The sequence below is a fragment of the Lactuca serriola genome, chromosome 2 (assembly GCF_051521515.1).
Source record: "Lactuca serriola cultivar US96UC23 chromosome 2, Lser_US96UC23_V15, whole genome shotgun sequence".
NCBI classification, from domain to species: domain Eukaryota; kingdom Viridiplantae; phylum Streptophyta; class Magnoliopsida; order Asterales; family Asteraceae; genus Lactuca; species Lactuca serriola.
In genome coordinates, this window is record NC_136409.1 from 86,724,675 (window position 1) to 86,744,352 (window position 19,678).

General features: G+C 32.6%; 1 protein-coding gene across 1 annotated transcript; it reads left to right on the forward strand.

Annotated features, from left to right (window-relative positions):
• Positions 1-439: 439 nt before the first annotated feature.
• LHW (transcription factor-like protein) lies at positions 440-7,416 on the forward strand. The gene is made up of 11 exons (XM_079024253.1): positions 440-997; positions 2,459-2,593; positions 3,050-3,137; positions 3,228-3,269; positions 3,502-3,561; positions 4,340-4,706; positions 5,350-5,906; positions 6,348-6,461; positions 6,591-6,737; positions 6,826-6,951; positions 7,042-7,416. The coding sequence occupies exons 1-11, from the start codon at positions 903-905 to the stop codon at positions 7,183-7,185; spliced, it is 1,875 nt and encodes a 624-aa protein (XP_078880379.1). The 5' UTR covers positions 440-902; the 3' UTR covers positions 7,186-7,416.
• The last annotated feature ends 12,262 nt before the right edge of the window (positions 7,417-19,678 follow it).

A 19,678-nucleotide genomic window follows, 5' to 3' on the forward strand; every position in this document is an offset into this window, starting at 1 on the left:
CATACAGTTTATATCATTATTAAATATAAAAAAACATAAATTTCTCTCAACTATATGAATCGTCTTCATCCGTATAATCTTTTTTATTATTATTATTATTATTATTATTATTATTTTGCTTTTTAGGTTTTTAAATGTTTTTGTGTTTTGTTGTAATTTTTTTAATGTTGTTTTTAATTTAAGTTTTATTAAAATTTTATTTTTATTTTTTAAATATAAATAAATAAATAAAACAAATTTGAAATATTGAAAAGAAACATCAAAAGAAATAAAAAAATAAAAAATAATTGATGTTATGATATGTTATTAGATGTTGTCAATTTCCATTTTAATACGTATGAATAACATGTATGAATAAGATGCTAATTTAGATGTACTATGAATTGTTGATTTAACAATTCGCTGTGCACTTTAACAACCCAACTCACACAAATAAAAATAAAAATATTCTGACAAGTAGATGCGCAAGACAATAAAGAAAAAACACATTCATACCCAGTTCAATACTCTCTCTCCCTCCACCAGCAGTCATCGAAATCGAAAAACCCAAAAGCTGTATACGAATTGACATTTATAATTTGATGCCATGGATAGACTTGTGAAAAACTACGAACTCAAAGCTTGCGGAATAGTGTAACAAAGCCCCTCTGACTGCTTTTCTACTGCTGTTGTTTTTGTTTCAACCAAGAAATAGTTGACCTCTCTCTCTACTCTACATGTCTAGAATCACATGGGTATTGATTTTGGGGGGGAATTTGGATCCGGAGAGAAAAAGGAGCGGTGGGTTGAGAAGTAAACAGGCCGGAAGAGGGTCGTGCCGGGGCAGTTAGAGTTCCGGAATCAACAACTTGTCTTCTCTCGTTATCTAGACCTTCCTTCTTAATCTCACTCCTGGTTTCGATATGGGTTATCTACTAAAAGAAGCATTGAAAACCCTATGCGGTGTCAACCAGTGGTCATATGCTATTTTCTGGAAGATCGGCTGCCAGAACCCTAAGTAAGTTCCCCTTAATCGCTCTTTCTCTTTCCCAATCTGGGAAAGTTAGTTTCTCTTTTGTTTTGTTGTATATTTTAGGTTATTTTTTCTGCTAATAATATATTATCTTATTTTAACCAAGTAGCGTTTTAGTTGTCTTTGACTCTTGAGGGCATTGAAATTAATCGCCTAGTTCGTTTGGTGAATCATGTCTGGTGGAATTTGGTAATAGTTTTGCCATTGATTCTATATGGGTAGAGTGTGTTTGTCTTGTTTAGCTTTTTGACTGTGCTGTGTTTGGTCTTGGATTCATATGTTTAGATTGTTTTGTTTTGTCGTGGTGCATCTTAGTGGTATTGTCTATTTTTGTTTGTATTCTTCTCCTGAGTCCATGTGTTGTAATGTGAGCATGGTGTGGTTTTTGTATAAAACCGCAACCGCAACGGAAATTGCGGTTTTTTAAAGCTAAAAACCGAAAATTGCGGTTTTGGTTATTTTTGCGGTTTTGCGGTTATTTCGGTTTTTAACCACAAAATGAGGTGGTACGGTTTTTCGGTTAAAAGGGTGCGGTTTTTCATGTTCAAAACAAAAAATGTAGTCGACTTTCATTTATTTCTAGATTTTCATTGCAAATAAATCACAATTTTGGTCTATTTTTATTCTTTCAAGTTGCATTTTATTAAGCGGAGTTGTACCGAAATTGAATTTTCCGTGCATACGAGAAAAGAGTCCAGCCGTGCATATTTCATTTCATTCAAACAATTAACAATATGTCTAACACTTACTAACAAACCATTTACACACCAAAAACTAAAGGAAACGACGAATTAGTGAGAAACGAATTGATTCAATTTTTTGGAGTCCCACTTCGTCAATGAAAGATGCGCATTCATTCGATTAGCTAATTTATTTTTATTAGTTAAATATAATTATTATAAATATTTAAATAATATATTAAATTATGCGGTTTGCGGTTATTTTGGTTAATTTGGTGTGGTTATTAAACATAAAACGGAACCGCACCGCAATTTTTCGGTTTTTCAAAATAAAAAACCGCACCATCGTTTTTTGTTTCAGTTTCGGTTATTCAGCTTCGGTTTATGCGGTTATTTTGGTTTTTTTGGGTTTTGGTTCGGTTTCTGCTCACCCCTACTTCCATCTATGCTTGCAACGACACTAGACAACGGTACAAGGGTACTTTCATTGATTTGTTATTATAGCATCCTACTTTTTCATTTCTTTCTTTTACAACATTATACATTGACCCAATAATAGCAATGTCTTAATAAAAAAATAAATTTAAAGGACAATGCTCTAATAGAAATAAATGGTATGATGATGCTATAATACACAAATAAATCAAAGTACATTATCATTTCTAGCATTTAGCCCAATTTTCAAATGATTGTGATATGCGATATACTAATTGTTCTTTACTTGCTAACTATTAACTAATTAATTACTTCTCATTTCTTATTGTAGATTTCTAATATGGGAAGAATGTTATTACGAACCTGTTATATATTCAAATGTTGGACATGGAGATGGAGGGAATAAAGTCCACTTGCTCGTAACCAAAATGATGAAGGACAACTACATCAATCTTTTAGGAGAAGGGTTTGTCTCCAAATATATATACATCCCTATTATAATAAATGAATAGTTTTAATCTCCTTTTGCCAAGTGTCACTCTAATACAAATCCTCATTAAAACATTATGCCTTGTGTCATGTAGATATATTAGGCAACTCATTTCAAAATTTAAATTTACATTTTCTAATTATATGTTAAATTTGAAGTTATAATAACTTTAAAATTTTGATATATCTCTTAATTAATAATTTATTTAAAATGACTTATTTAAAATAGTTGATTAATAATTATAATTTTTTATTATAAAAGTTTAATTAATTTTATAACCGTGGTTCCCACGGGTTATAAGCTAGTGTGTGTGTATATATATATATATATATATATATATATATATATATATATATATATATATATATATATATATATATATATATATATATATATAGTTTGCAATTTCCTTGTTTTATTATTTGTTTTTAGATTGGTTGGGAGGGTTGCATTCACTCGAAATCATCAGTGGATTATCTCGGATAACAAATTGCAATTGCCAGCTGTCCAGCCACCGGAGGTATATACTGCATTATTTTGAATATCAAGTTTAGTACTTGTCTTTAAAAGAAAGAAATTTGGTCAAATCAAATGTGTATATGCCTGACAGGTATCAAATGAAGTGTTTACACAATTCTCGGCTGGCATTCAGGTAAAGTAATTTTAGGTGCTTTTTCTTTTTGACTTAATGCAGAAAGAACAATTTTATAAAGAAGGTTAGGGAAATGAGGCTTTTGCTTTTCTATATTATTTCCTAACTTTGACAAATTTGGCCTCCTTAATTTTATTCCTTCATTTCCTTAAGTGTGTTGTCATTTTCTCAAAAGATTTTTTTCACATCATTTGGGAAAAAGGATAATATTGTACTGTATTTTTGGTAACAGACTATAGCAGTTATTCCGGTTCATCCTCATGGGGTTGTTCAACTTGGTTCATCATCAACTGTAAGTTCATCTTTATTTTTTATGTCATATTATTTAGTGATGCATCCTTAATAATTAGAGCTGAATGCAGGAAATAGCAATGTACTTTCATTTTTTTTATTATAACATCCTGCTTTCTTTTTCTTTTTCTTTCTATTCTAGCACTGTGTCACTGTCACCAATTAGTTTTCTTCTTTAGGCATTGTGCATTGAAGAATCTACCGATTATAGCATTGTACTTCCATTTTTTTTTTCTTATTAGGACATTGTAAGTTGGAAATTCTGCCCAATTATAGCAGTGAGAGTTGCTTTGTACTTGGATAACTTTGCTATTATTCGGTACATTTTTTTAAAATTTTTGTAAAACAAATAATGTAGGATGCCATTGTACACAGGTATGTGAAAGTACATTGCTATTAAGTTTGAGCTAAATGAAAGAAATAGCAATGTACTTTTATATAGGGTATCCTGCTTTGATTTCGCTCCATTACAGCACTAAACTTCCAAAGTTTTCTTATTAAGGTATTGTAATTTGTAAAATATACGGAATTATAACATTTTAGGACCTTATACTTTGAACAATCTATCCAATTTTAGCAGTTAAAAGTCTTTGTATGTGGATGAGATTGATATAATATAATTGGGTAGATTTTTCAAAGTACAATGCTGTCATGGGAAGTAAGATGCTATAAATAAACAAATCAATAAAAACACATTGGTATTTGTTGCATTTAACCTTAGAAATTACATATAATAATCTTTAAATATGTGAAATTTGATGATTTTTGTTGATGTTTAGATTATGGAGAATGTGGGATTTGTGAATGACGTGAAAGGTTTAATTTGTCAACTTGGATGTGTTCCCGGTGCATTATTGTCAGAAAACTACATGAAAAGAGAAGCGCCTACTCATTCTCATTCATCGGGAAGCAGTGGGCATAGTTGTTTCTCTTTTAGCAGGCATATTGGAGATAACCATCATAACGGTTTGACTTTGAAAAGTCAACAAATTGAAAAGATCCCCAGCTACGATCATGAAATTGGTTTTGGCTCATTGTTGGGAAACTATCAGCCGGCATTGAGATTGATGGAGCAACGTATTTTATCAGAAGGAGATCATCATCATATTCATATTAATCACACTCCACCTCATGCTCACTTCTCTGGTAAGGCCTTTATTTTACTTTGTCTCCATCGGTTTAAAAAAATATTTTGAGAAAATGACAGCAGACTTGGGGAAATGGAACTGTGGAAAAATAACAAGGGCAGATTTGTAAAATGTTGAAGGTTATATGCTGTGTCATTGATACTAGGCCTGTATGATGCCATAAGCCCAAGTGTAGAACTCACTCCAAAAGCCAGCTTGTAGGAGGAGGCATAAAATGTTGTATGCATAAGATTTGTTTCTTTTCTAGACTGAACAGACCTTCATTTTACCCTTAGTTACATTTCACAATATTCTTTACATTTAACATAAGAGGAAAAAAGAAGTAAAGGTTTAGTGTCTTAATACATGAAGCTTCACCTATTAAGTCATTCTATCCTGATTAAGTCAAAAACAAAAAGCCATGTAGAGCTACCCGATCAGATTTAATGCATAACCCATTAATCTCATGAACTACAAAGAAAGGGCAGGATGTCTGTCTGGATAAATCATGTTTAAATATTTTTTTGACAGACATTAAACAAGCTTTTTAGTTATATTTTTGATGATGTCCCACTTTTTGCAAAATTTGTGACATTAACATCAGTTCCAAACATAATACAATGAAACGATACTACTGGGATTTAAGACACTTGATCTTGCAGGCAAGCAGATGAATGGAAAGCTGGAACATGAACTATTTGAAGCTCTGTCTATGTCCTCGGAAGAAGAACATTTAAAACCTCCATCAAGGGACGACTTATTTGATATCGTGGGTATGGATTTCAATGGAAATCAAAATAGCTGGGCTTATGAATATGAAGGAGAATCCAATAATAGCAGCAGCATTATTTATTCATCGATAATACCTAATGACCATCTTTTAGATGCAGTCGTCTCCAAAGTTCCCTCATCTTCAAAGCCAATTACAGATGATAACATTAACATGGGAGCAGGAGGGATTAATTTGATGCAAAGAGACTTGCTGGGTAACGGGGATACTAACTCTTCTATCATCTCATCACAAATCGCTTCTTGGACTGAAGATTTGGGAAAAACCGAGTATGCTAATAATAAGAGTAAGAGGCCCGATGATGAAATTGGGAAATCCAATCGTAAGAGGCTTAAACCGGGACAAAATCCGAGACCCAGACCCAAAGATCGCCAGATGATCCAAGATCGTGTAAAAGAATTAAGAGAAATTGTCCCAAATGGTGCCAAGGTAATTTAAAAAAAATAGCTTCTTATTATGTTCTAGTTGGAGTTCAACAAGAAGGGCACATTTAAATGATGTTTCAACAGCATTTGAGAAAACGAGGGCACATTTGGGAATAGAGTAATAAATAAAAAGTTAGGACTAATGAATTTCTTACTTACTGTGGCAATGCTATCCAAAACGCAAACCAATTTTCACTGTTACTAGATTTTTCAAAGCAGTAAGGGAAAAATTGGAAGTACAATACTGTTGTCGGATAGAAAGAAATGAAAGTAGGATGCTGTTATCTCACTTGTTTTTTATGTACCTAGTTAAAAGGGAACATTCATAAATAGCTGATAAGCTTAAATCTTGTCCCTAAAGTTCATTAAGTTAAAAAACAGAAGCTACTTGTTGTTGGTTTGGTGCAGATAATAGAAATCTTTTTTATGTTGTGTTTATAAACAGTGTAGCATCGATGCTTTGCTAGAACGAACCATCAAGCATATGCTTTTCTTGCAAAGTGTTACAAAGCATGCAGACAAGCTAAAACAAACAGGGGAATCCAAATCCAAATCCAAGGTATGGTACGATGGTGATGGATTCTTGTTTTATGTTTTACCATTTTATTCCATTTCCACCACACAACACAAGCTTTCGATGGCAAGGGCATCCATAAGTGTAAGTTTTTGTGGTAATTAATTGTTGTAGATTGCAAGCAAGGAGGGTCCGGGTGGGGTATTACTGAGGGACAACTTTGAAGGAGGGGCAACATGGGCATATGAGGTTGGTTCACAATCGATGGTGTGCCCTATTATAGTGGAGGATCTGAATTCCCCTCGTCAAATGCTTGTGGAGGTATGGTATACAGACAGCCTGCCTGTGTATATATAATGTTCTGTTTTCATATATCATCATATCTATATATGTGTTGGTTATGTGGTAGATGGTTTGTGAAGAAAGAGGTTCGTTTTTGGAGATAGCAGATGTGGTTAGAGGATTGGGATTGACAATCTTGAAGGGGGTGATGGAATCTCGGAATGACAAGATATGGGCCTACTTTACTGTAGAGGTAACCTTGCTTGGCTTACCTTGGTAATGTTGTTGAACTAGAAATTAGTTTGATATGAATGATATGATATAGTATCATCTGTGTAAGCAGGCTAACAGGGACGTGTCAAGGATGGAAATATTTATCTCGCTTGTTAGCCTCTTGGACCAATCTGCAAAAAATGGGTCCAGCAGCATCAGTGGGAATGGGAATGAACAATCTTTCCGGCAAGTGGCCACCAATACCATACAGTAATATCGTGGCTGCTGGGAGATGTTGAGAGCAGCTAGCTATTCTTCTGCCATGACCGACATCCATCGCAGCCTGGTTTTCTTGTAAGCCGACTGACAATAGAATAGAGTAGAATCTTGTGTAGCTTTATTGCCTGCCTGCCTGCATGTGTAGATGGATTATCATGTATTGTATTGTATTGTATTCATTGCTTGGTTGTGTGTGTTTGAAATAGTTTGCTCCTTGTTTTTTCTACTCAACACTCATTAGACTGACTAATCATTGCTGCTTTCTAGATCTCACTTAATGATCCTGCAGTTAATATACTAACTAACATGATTTGATAAGTCTTGTTAGAGTCTATGTTTTAAAAACCGGTCCGGGAACCGGTCAAGTGAGCGGTTCGCCTATTTCTGGACCGGAACGACCGATTTTTACAAAAAACCGGTTAAACGGAATAAAAACCATGGATCTAAAAGACGCATCATGGTACGAGACGTAGTGTAGCTGTTACGAAAATGTTTAAGGCGAGTTTGTTAGGCGTGACACCCAAATAAAGTGTCAAGGCGTGTCTTAGTGCGATATGGACATATGGTGAGTTTTATTCAAGGGTTTTTTTTTTTTTTTTTTTTTTTTTTTTTTTTTTTTTTAATTTAATTTAATTTTCTGATCCGGCCAAAAACAAATGAGTTTTTGTTATTTTTCATATTAAGTGTTAATATAACACTTCTAAAAACTTGATATATTTGATATAAATATATAATTATGTGATCTATTTTTTAAATGTATATAAAATACTTGCCTTGAAAAACGTCGTGGCTCGCCATGGTTTGAGGTTTGACCTTGCTGTCAAGCTACGTCTCATACTAATTAGAACCTTAATAAAACACATGGAAATGAAGCAATTTGTATAACAAACATCGGTGGAAATGAATCTTTTTGAAACATGTGTATTAAAACTCTTAAAATTGGACCCAACCAACGTTCGAACCAGTTAAAAAGTTGTATGTAAACTAATTAAGTATATAACACATTTTGAAACAATAATATATTATTATGTTTATTAAAACTATTATTATGTTTATTAAAACTGTTAAAATTGGATAGGTTTCAAAAAATATATTATTCCAAACATACAAATGGTGTAAACTAATTAAATATATATTACATTTTTAAACAATAATATATTATTATGTGTATTAAAACTGTTAAAATTGGGTAGGTTTCAAAAATTAAGGTTTCTTCTAATATTTTGTTTCAAACCTTTTACAATACATATGGAACCTTGATCTAACAAGAACCACCACCAGATTTATACAAGGGTGAACTCATACTTATAGATCTGTAAAAGATAAAATTTCATTTTTAACTTCCAAAAAAATTTGTAATAAAATTTCCTAATCAAATCTTGTAGTCTCCAACTTTAGCACTTATTTCAATAAATAGGTAAATATGTATTCTTTTAGCATCGTATGCATACTCATTTGGTGATAAAGTATGAATCACAAATCAATGTGCATCTTATTCCTGCTCAAAATTGCCAACAAAAAAAGCATTGCTATCATATGCATACTCATTCAATTATTTATTAATATAAAAAAAACTATAAAAAAAAAACTAAAACCCAAAAGTAATTATGTCAATTATATATTACTTATCACAATTATCATCAACTTCTATTATAACGAAATAACAAAAAATAAAAGACATTTCAACAAACAATTTGTGAGCATTTCAACAAACCAAATTTATATGCCAAAAAGTAAAAGTACATTTTCATGACACCTTTGATATACACAAACAAATGACCTTGGTTTACAACAAGACCTCCTTATTGTTTAGAATTTCAAATGTTTTCTGCAATCATGTATCTCATATTACAACCTTTAAGAAGTGGACCAGTACATTTAAAAAATCATGGAATTAAGCAAATCAAATTCCATATGTGGTAAAACCACTTAAAATCTCTAGATACAACAATGCTTGTAATGTTACGTGGGTAAAAATTAATTATATTGAAAAGGTAATATGAGCAAAATCCACCTGCTGCATTAAAGCCTGTATGCTAGCTAGTATTAACTTCTAACATATCAAGATTTGCACGAAATTATATACTTACTAGGTGTGTAACCCGTGTATTACACGAGTTGATTTAAAAAAGATTAAACATTAAAGTGTAAACGAAAAATATTTTTTAATGTACAACTTTAAAATAAGAAAGAAACATATTTATTACAATTTAATATTATATATATATATATATATATATATATATATATATATATATATATATATTTAATACTTTACATATATAAGTATATGACTTTAATTTTAAAAATTGAAACAAACCAAAAATTGACAAGTGAATAATATTTATTTCAAAAATACCACAAAATGACAAATGTCAAAACTCATAAGAGATTGACATGTGACAAAAAAACCTTCATTTATTAAGAAGGATTTAAAAATAAAGTATCACCCAAAAGACTTCACTTAGAAAATTAATGTATCCCTACCATTCCATTCACCTGCTAGTTCGACGTGTTGCCTCACTTTTTACATAAGAATAATTGTGAGAAGATTATAAACTTCTGAAAATAGCTTAATTTCGAAAAAAGCTAAAACAAAACAACCATAATGTTCTTTTACAAACACATATATTTAAATCACATACTAATCCATTGAGAAAGAAAGCAGCCATTGAAAAAGAAAGCATAAATCTTTTACAAACAAATATATTTAAACCATTCATTGAGAAAGAAAGCACAAAATACCAATCATTAATATTTTACAAATTGATTTTGGAATTATCAGGTGTATTCCATAATAATCATCTAAAGAAATCAAAACAACTCCATGTTGCATTCAGGCTATAAAAAACAATCAAACATATTAAAAAACATGTGAATCATAGAATATTATGATATTTTTATCTTAAATCCAGAAGAACCAAAGAACAAAGTCTAGATTCAGGAAGATTAAACCTTAAACATGAGTCGTTATGTCATGGCGCACACTCAAACTGTACGTCTCCATTGGGTAACGCCGCGTCGTGGTACTTTCATAGCCACGACGTGGCCGTCTAAAATCCTTTATTTTGAGCTTGAAAGGCATAACAACAAAAGAAGCATATGCATGGAACTTGGCGTTACACCTAATTCTCATGGCGACATAGTGCATTAAATTCAACCATTTTATAGGGGATTAAAAAAGATAACAAACAACATTATGAAAATATAATTGTTAAGTCTAGTATTTTTTTTAGTGTTGTGTTTGAATCATTATGCAAAAGATTTTGCAATTTTGTATCATTTGTCTTTTACTTGTATATGCAAAATGGATGTTTGATTTCGTAGTTATTTGTCTAGGCTCCGCAAATTTAGTTAATTTGTTTTGACAGGATGTCTTAGCTTAGGTGTCATGTCCTGATTGGTCATTGCCTAACCGAATCCCTTAGGTTCACCTATATAAGGGATGTTAGTTAGAGATAGAGAGAGATTACCTTTTGAGAGAGGTTCTTATATCATATATAATCAAACTTCTTTTACTCTCTAATCAAATTTGGATCTTATTTATGTTGTTGTGTTCAGTCAATTTCATTACATAAATCATGATTTCTATCTTTTAGAATCTCAACGATCCTACAAGTGGTCTCAAAGCAAGGATTTCTCTGAGCTCTTTTCAAATCCCCAAATACATTTGTGTTCTTCGAGTTTTCATATGTTACTTTGAATTTCTAGATTTGTTCTGTATTTTGCAATCATATTGCAATTTGACCAGGAAATTCTGATTCTAAATCGTGTTTGGATTTGAATTTTGTTTTTGCTTAGTGATTTGATTCTTACTCAAAAGTTAATTCGAAATCATGTCTAAAGAAGATTCTCACCCAATCACTTTAAATCTGCCAAGTAGTATTGAATCTACTACTAGAATTCCAATTTTCATTCCTAAAGACTTTGAAGTTTGGGTTCTACACTTTGAAGACTATATCATTGGAATTGAAAATCATGGTTTGTATATCTAGAAATCCATCACTAGTGGTCCGATTCAATGTTCAAAGACAAAACAAATTGTTCATACTCAAGTTGAACTGAATAACATCATTGCCAATCATACTAGTTTACCCAAATATGAGAAGGAGAGACTTCAAAATTATTTAAGGGAAAAAGAGAGTTACATTTTTCACTTCCGTCTAACACTTTCAGACTTGTGAGCTCTTACAAATAGGTAAATGAAATCTGGAAATGTCTAAAGAACTTATATTCTGGAGATGATGATCAAATTCACTATGTTCAAACTTCTCTTCTGTTAGAGTTTGGTTCCTTTAAACAGAAAGTTGGAGAGTTAATCACTTAAGTTTTAGAGAGATATAATCATCTATTAAGCAGAATGTTGACATATAACTTTCCAAGACAGTCAATAGAAGAGAAATTTAATCTCATGAATAGTATGAGTTCTGAATGGAAGATGCTCACCTCAACTATGAAGGCGCATGGACAATTCAAAGACTATTCATTAGCACAAGTTGTTGGACTTTTGAAAAGTCACGAAGATAAGGTTATGGAGAATGAAAGCCAATTGTGGATGCATGATCGTTGGTTCTAGTTATGAAGGGAAAGAAATCAAAAGAAAGTGTTGATAATTCTAACTCAGATGCAACTAAAAACGAATTCACAAGCAAAGAGAAAGCTCTCATGGTCAGTAAGCCAAAAAAGTTCTTCAAGAATAATTTCTCAAAATTAGAGGTAATAATGGGAGAATTGATGGTGGTGGGAATGGATACAAATGAGGAAACTTATATTCTGAGAAAACTAAAAGTGAAGGAGTCAAGAGTAATCAACATGAAGAAGAGAAGGAAAAGAAACTATTAGGAGATTCAGGTTTCAACTATAATTACTGCAATGAGAAAAATCACTTTTCTAGAGAGTGCATGTTGAGAAAGTAAAATGAGAATTTATTTTTTGAAGATCTAGGGAAGTTAAAAATTCAAGGAAAAACATTAGTCGTAGAGGAAGATGATAGAGATGAAGGAAACACTGAGACCTGGTCAACAAATTCAGCAGATGAGGAGGTTTGCAAGCCAACTCATGGTGTTCACTTTGCTGCAAACACATCCGAAGAAGCAAAAGGAGGAAAGTGTTTCATGGTTAAAGGTACAAGTTCAAAAAGTCAAAGATATTATTCATGAAGGGTCTAGTTAGTGGTTTGGTCTAAGCTTACATTGTAATAAGTTCTTTTGAGTCTTTATGGAATTTTGGTAGGTTGTTTGTGTTTACGGCCGTAAGCCTATTTACGGCCGTAAACCCGGTGTCCGGCCCAAGTCCACTATATATAGGGGTTGTTTAGGTCATTAATGGTTGTTGATGCCACAAGAGTTCACGGTCATAGAGACCAAGTTGTACTAGGCGTTTTATGCAATATAAGCGTGTGCAAGCTTGTTTCAATTCTGTTTCTACCTTGTTTCTTATTCTATTTGATTGTGTGATTGCTTGATCATTGGTAAAGATCCATTTTCAGGACCTTACAATTGGTATCAGAGCAAGAACGGTGTCAAAGCTGATGGGTTTTGGTCATAAGAACATCCTATGTGCTCATACAAACCCTAATGCTTGGATCTAGGTTTCTCTATTGTACATGCAAGTTATCCAAGACTATAAACCCTAATTCTAGCATACAAGTAATCATATTAACATAAGAATGGGTTTAAGATATTACCTTGATTGTTATGTAGCAATAACAATCACAATTCCTCCTTGTAATGACTTTAGAAAGCTTAGAGTCACAAATGTCACTCTTCTAATGGTTCACAAACACCAATAGCAAGAGGATGAAGAGGAGAGAGGATGGAGGCTGCCCAAAAACGTGTTCTAACCCTAGAAGAGAAGTTCCCCACGTTTTTGAGCCTTAAGGGTTCTTTATATAGTGAGGCTATTAGGGTTATCTAACAAGGAAACCCTAATTTGGATGCTTAAGCCCTAAGCAACCCATGGACTCCTTTAATTAAGGCCTTGGACGATTTCTTCTTGGGTTTCCCCATAGAATTCTTCCACTCCTTAATATAAGGCAATCCATGGCCCAAATTGCAATTATCTTATAATTACAATTCCATTCCCTTAAGTTTAAATAATCTCTTTTAGTCACAAAACTAATTACCAATTAATTATTGACTAATATTAATTAAACAATATGATTTCTCTTTTAATATATTATTCTCATAATATATTAATAAATCATATTTAATCCTTTCTCTCCATAATTCATCTTATCAAGTTGCTTTGGTGAAGGCAACCCAAAAGGACCATGCACCATCGGGTCAAGTACATACCAAAATAGTTATGGACTTAGACACTAATCCAACAGTCTCCCACTTGGATAAGTCTAATAACTATTATGCGTATGACTTCAGATCCTGATCTGCAATCGTAGCTTTCCAAAGCCGCTGTCAACTCTGATCCTATCAGATACACGTGTCCTTTAGATAAGGGATCATATATTCCTCCATTCTAGATATCATATGAGATATGATTTTAAATCATTCTCTTTGTACTATTTCTCGACTTCCGATTTATGACGACTGACTAATTGAACAAATCAAATTAGCCCTAGCCTGACCGAGAATTTACGTTTGTCATCACTAAATCATCGAGGGGCCCAAAGATATCGCTTTTATCCTACTTTGGATAAAAGGAACGGATAAACTTTGATACAATGCTTGCTTGCACTCACTCACCGAATCACACACAATAATATGTTTTATAAAACCAAGTTACTAGTGCGTTTACATATTAGCAATGTGCAACTGATTTGCAAGATACAACTCACACATCTCGGTTTCAAGAATATAAGATGTTATCGTCTCACCAATCACTCGTGATACAATTCATGGAGTGATCCAAGTGAGCGTGAGTTTAATCCAATGCTCAAATCATATTCATAAACACTCATGAACGTTGCAACAAACATTTGCTTATGTCTAATGCTCTTTAGACAATCCACACACCAATTCACGACAGTCTTTTTTCATATCTACTTCCAACATATGAACGACCGTGGTCCGTTTGAATAATTTGACTGTTCTTAACCAATTAAATTATTTAGGAAGTCAAAACATGTTAATGTGAAACATAAGAATAATACTAATCCCATATGGCCTCAAACCTTTGAGTATAAATAAAACACCTTTTATTTATCACCATATCGATTACTCATTATTTTGTCATTTCGGGTAATCAACTTCTTACTTGAATTATTACACTTGTCCCATGCTCTTAGCATGCACACAATGTTTACCTATGGTTCTTACTTTGTGAAATAGATCAAATTGAACACATTTCCAACCATTCTCATTTCGCAACTCCAAATCCTTTTTCATAAGTGAAAGAATATCAAATTCTTGCCACTTATTGAATATGCTAGATTCTAACATTTTATGCAATGATCCTTTCGTAATGTCACTGCACCAAAGTCACAAAGACTGTTGCCAATGATATTACAAAGTCTTCTATCGGAGATTGTTACAAGAGAATTCCTTAGATATGATGTCTCTCACTCAAAGTACATTCCTTTGAACATCCTTTTGCATAAAAGTTTCTAATCTAGACATAGATTTTCAATATTCAATTCCCAATATGGACACGCTTCCATATTTTCCATATGACAACTCATTCTTAATAGAATCTTATCTATTCATAATAATGTCGATATGGTCCATCCGATATGGAAACATTTCCATATTTTCCAATACTATACTTCCAACTACTCAGAAGCAACCAATCCTCATCGAACTTTGGATTGTCCTTTGATAGTTGTTTAATTATTTTAGTCAAAACTGATTCTAGTCCTTTTTCCCTCTAAATGCGCTAGACATTTGGAAAATTTTAGAACGGTCAAATATTATAGCATTCACAATCAATCCTATACCCGAAGCATATGGGACACGATGCATAATGTCTTACATAAAGATTTGATATTTTATCAATCTTCTGCATAATATTTTATTTGCTATGTTCTCAAAATTTGAATTGTGAAGAGGAATGCCGTAATCATAATCGAAATTTTAAGAACACACTATGTACCTTTGACTAAATTTATTAACATTCCACAACCTAAGCCTTTAGATTTGAAATGAAGCATAATATTCTCTCCCTTAATTATAGCAAAACAACTTTACAACCTTTACTACTTTGCAAGGTATAACTCTTGTTTTCTATAATTAATATTGCCAACTTGCAATACGTGCCTTGATAATCATACAATCATAACATTTATGCTCCCACTATCATGATGATTATTACAAAACATAACACTTGTGCTCCCACTAGCTTTGACATGTATTCAGAAACAACTTAACTTTCAGAAAAACAATACCTATTGAATTTATTAAGTCCATGTTTCTAATACTTAATGCTTTGATAATCTTTTATCAAGGACTCTTAAACTTATACACCTTTGCCTTCGATAGTTCATATGTGTGTCTAAACAATTAAGACTAATTGCCAAACCTCACAATTCAAATTATGGAAAGGGATACCGTAACCATAATCGAATTCGAGATGGCAATTTTACAATCACTATCTTCTTAAAATCTTTCTTAGTGAAAGCATTTCCTCACAGTCATTTTCATGAAGGAGGAAATCTTATGACACTTAGATTTAAATGGTGTATGTGTTCCTATCCATGTAAATTTGTTAAAACCAAAGTTTACGACAAATTCAAACTCATATGGACTGAACTTTCTTAATCTTGATTTCTTGCCTTATGGTAGCACAACTGCCCACCATGTCTTCCAAGTAGTTAAGCAGCTCACCTTTTCCTATCAATGTACTTTCCATTGATCAAGGTGCCTGCCTTTTATGCGTTCAAATGAGAACTCATAGAACTCACATGCATAATTAACTCAATTGGAATGGCACAGAAACAAAATAATGTCAACACGATAGGTTGTAAACCTCAACTCGTGTGCTAGTGATGATCGATAAGGTTTATTTTGATTTGTTCTTGAAACCTTTCAAGACAATTAAGACTCCCACTGACTCCTTGACCTTTAAGATTCTCTTGTCAATAACCATTTCTTGACAACCAAATATTCAAGAGTTAATGTAGTTTTATCAAAACACTTCATAAATTGGTCCTAGTTGGTCTTTGTCTTATCCAAGACATCACAACTTTCCACATTTGATGAAGTTATAAACCTTCTTAATATTAATCACTCAATGTCATAATCTTAACTCTAAGACTTGTTTTGGAACGAAGTATGATTGACTTCTTGATTTAACCATTTCTTCAATTCTTGATTCCTCTTCTTAGACATACAATTGTACTAAGACTCAATTAGAGGATCAATTGAGACATGGTTCTTAATCATTAAGACCCATCATAAAACGTAATAAAGGTACTCTCCCTTCTTCTTAGAATGGAGAAACTTTTATCTTTCTGCCTACTTGATTTTTCTTATTCGTTTTGCTATTGACTTAAACCTTTTTAATCAATTCCGAATTTACACTTAATCTTATAAGTATAATCATATTTACTAAACTTTTAGTAAAACATAACGAATATCTTTGTTACTCTTATGGTGGACTTGATCAATACGCAACTTTGTGTACTTGATCTCTTAGTCCTTCACTTGACACTTTGTCAATGAATTAGTCTAATTATGAAAATTTTCATTCATCGTGCAACCAAGTTGCATGATTCCAAGTTTCTGTCCAATTGAAACTTGAGTGATGAGAAACTCTCCTTATTTGGTAAATTTTCGACATTTCCATAACTAAGAATTAAATCCATTATTGCTAATAATAGAAACATCCAAACATCAATTTTTCATATATGCCATTGCAAGGATAAATAAATAATATAAAATCAAAATTTATTTTATTGCAGAAAAAATTTTGTCCTTACAATGCAATTCATTGAAAAACTATGTTAATACATATTTCTAATTCTAACTCTAAGTAGTAGCTCAAGAATCTAATCTTCGAGAAATGCGATCGAAATCCATTCCTTCACGGTTAGATTCTGCTCACTTCTTCCCTTAAGTCTCCTCTCTTTTATTCGATCCTACAAAACATCAATTGTAATCTTATCACATTATGTATTAAGAATCTAGAATAGAAGCTTAAAAGAGTTAGTCAATAGATTTTACCTAAAGCACAGCCATACGTTTTGACTCTCCCATCTCTTAGATCTCTTAGGTAAATAGGGCAGCTTCGTCTCCAATGCCCCTTCTCTTGGCAATAAAAGCAAATTGACTCTTTTGGAACGGAACATGGAACTACTTCAAACATTGCCTTTCTCTTATGATCAAACTTTTTGATCATAGCATGTATTTCGTTGCCATTGTCTATATCCACAGAGGTCTTGAAAGCAGATTCACCAATCAACTTTGCTTTTCTATTGCGCCAAACCATTGCTGATTCAGCAGCAATAAGCATATAGGTGAGATCTATAAGGGTCACGTCGCAGTTCATCATATAGTACTCTCTTACGAACTCACTATATGAGTTAGGAAGTGACTGAAGAACCCAATCAACAGCCATCTCCTCACAGACAACGGATCCCAACATTCTTAACCTATCAATGTGTGACTTCATCCCTAGGATGTGTGCACACACCGACTTTCCTTATTTACGTTTACTTGCCAAAAGGGCTTGAGTGAGCTTGAACTTTTCAAGCCTTCGAACTTGTGGGTTAGGGAGAATAATTGGAGGAGGAGGAGGAAGTGAAGCATGATCTCTTGTTCCTCGATCGAACCGTGGAATATCATCTTCATGTGGAATGCTTGTTCCATGGGATTTAGGAAGACCATAGTTGTCGTACTTTGACATCTTCAAAACGGGAGAAAACGAATTCAAGTTAGTTGATTGATTGAGTCCTTAGTAAATCACCCAAATGAGATACTAAGGCTAGGACACAACACAATATTCTACAACTCTGGAGAGGGATGCCGTAACCCAATTTATAGAACATTTGAAGGTAAGTGAATGACGATTCACTAATTTCCACCATGAAAAACGAAAAAAATTTAAGTTTTCAATCTATGAAAACTCCTAGATCCTTTGAGATTCATTGAACATTTAATGGCATGTTTAAATCTCGATATGCCCGTCTAGTTTGTGACTGGGATGCCGAGGATCACAAAGCGGGTGTGAATAACCATGCAAACTTACATGGTGCCCTCACATGTTACAGTTACCTATTCGATGTGCCGGTAAACCACACACACTCCACCGAACTATGACAAACATTGAGTCACCCTTTGCTACCTTTGCTTAGAACCATTTAGTGTGCCGGTAAACCACACACGCTCCACTAACGTCTTCGCAAGGGCACAAAGTGTAATTTCATGGAATTGCATCAATTCACTTTTGCCTAAGTAACTAAGATTGGGAATTTGTAAAACATTTAGTTACTTTTGTATTTCATTATACTTATAATGAAAGGTTTTGTCCTATCCTACCCGTTCGGCTAACGACCCTCCACTAGTCAAGAGTGCGGTGGGTAAGAGTGGATACCCATTCAATTTCCATTTTATAGGCAATTTCCTTCAACACCCCTTATAGACCAACTTCGTGAATGAGGCCTACCAATGGTAAGACTTACTTTTACTCATACATATATATAATGTTAGACTTTTAATGTTATATATAGTATAGGGTGTATTTTACACTTTTAAAATACTAGGTGGTCTAATTTAACAATTATACTTTTAATTCAATTAAATTGTAAACCTAAACTTTTATGGATTTATTAAACCTCTTTTAATTATACACCTTAATTAATTAATAAAACCATAAGGGTGTGATTTGAACTTTTCAAAACAATACTAGGGTTTTAGAATTTAACATTCCTAATTAAACTTTTAATCAATTTTTAAATTCCAAAACTTGAGGGCAAGTTTTGAAACATTTCAAAACATTAGGGTTTAGAATTTAAATATATATCAAATTAAACTATTAATCCAAAATTTAAATTCCAAAACTTGAGGACAAGTTTTGAAACATTTTCAAAACATTAGGGTTTCAACTATTTAAATTTCAAAACTAAACTTTTGAGTTTAAATTTAAACTATAAAACCTAAAGGGATTCATTTGAAAACTATTCCAAACTTTGTCAAAAATAATTTAGATCACATAATTCAAATAAGGCAATTAACTATAATTGGTGGTTATCTAATTAGATCTAGTTCAAATTCTTGCAAGATAATGATCAAATAATTTCCATAACTTAACATATATCAAATAAGGTAACAATATCTAATTAGATGACCAAAATCTTTTATTTTGACAAGGATAATCATAAGGGATTAACAAAATTAGAATTTTATTAAGTTTAAACAATTATGGCAATTATCCTAAGTCAAAATAGATAAAAATCCCGAAATTCCGCCTGTCTGACAGCTAAACTCGCCGAGTCCCCTTATGGACTCGCCGAGTACATCAGGCAGGAGGCAAAAAATGATTTTTTTCAAGCATGAACAAATTAACAAGGCATCAATACAATAGAAACCAACCTGGCT

Bases quoted from the DNA above. Each gene is read 5' to 3' on its own strand.
- LHW (XM_079024253.1), top strand. From the start codon at position 903: ATGGGTTATCTACTAAAAGAAGCATTGAAAACCCTATGCGGTGTCAAC. The intron at 3,270-3,501 runs GTAAAGTAATTT...TTTTGGTAACAG, and splicing joins AATTCTCGGCTGGCATTCAG to ACTATAGCAGTTATTCCGGT. The intron at 6,462-6,590 runs GTATGGTACGAT...TAATTGTTGTAG, and splicing joins AATCCAAATCCAAATCCAAG to ATTGCAAGCAAGGAGGGTCC.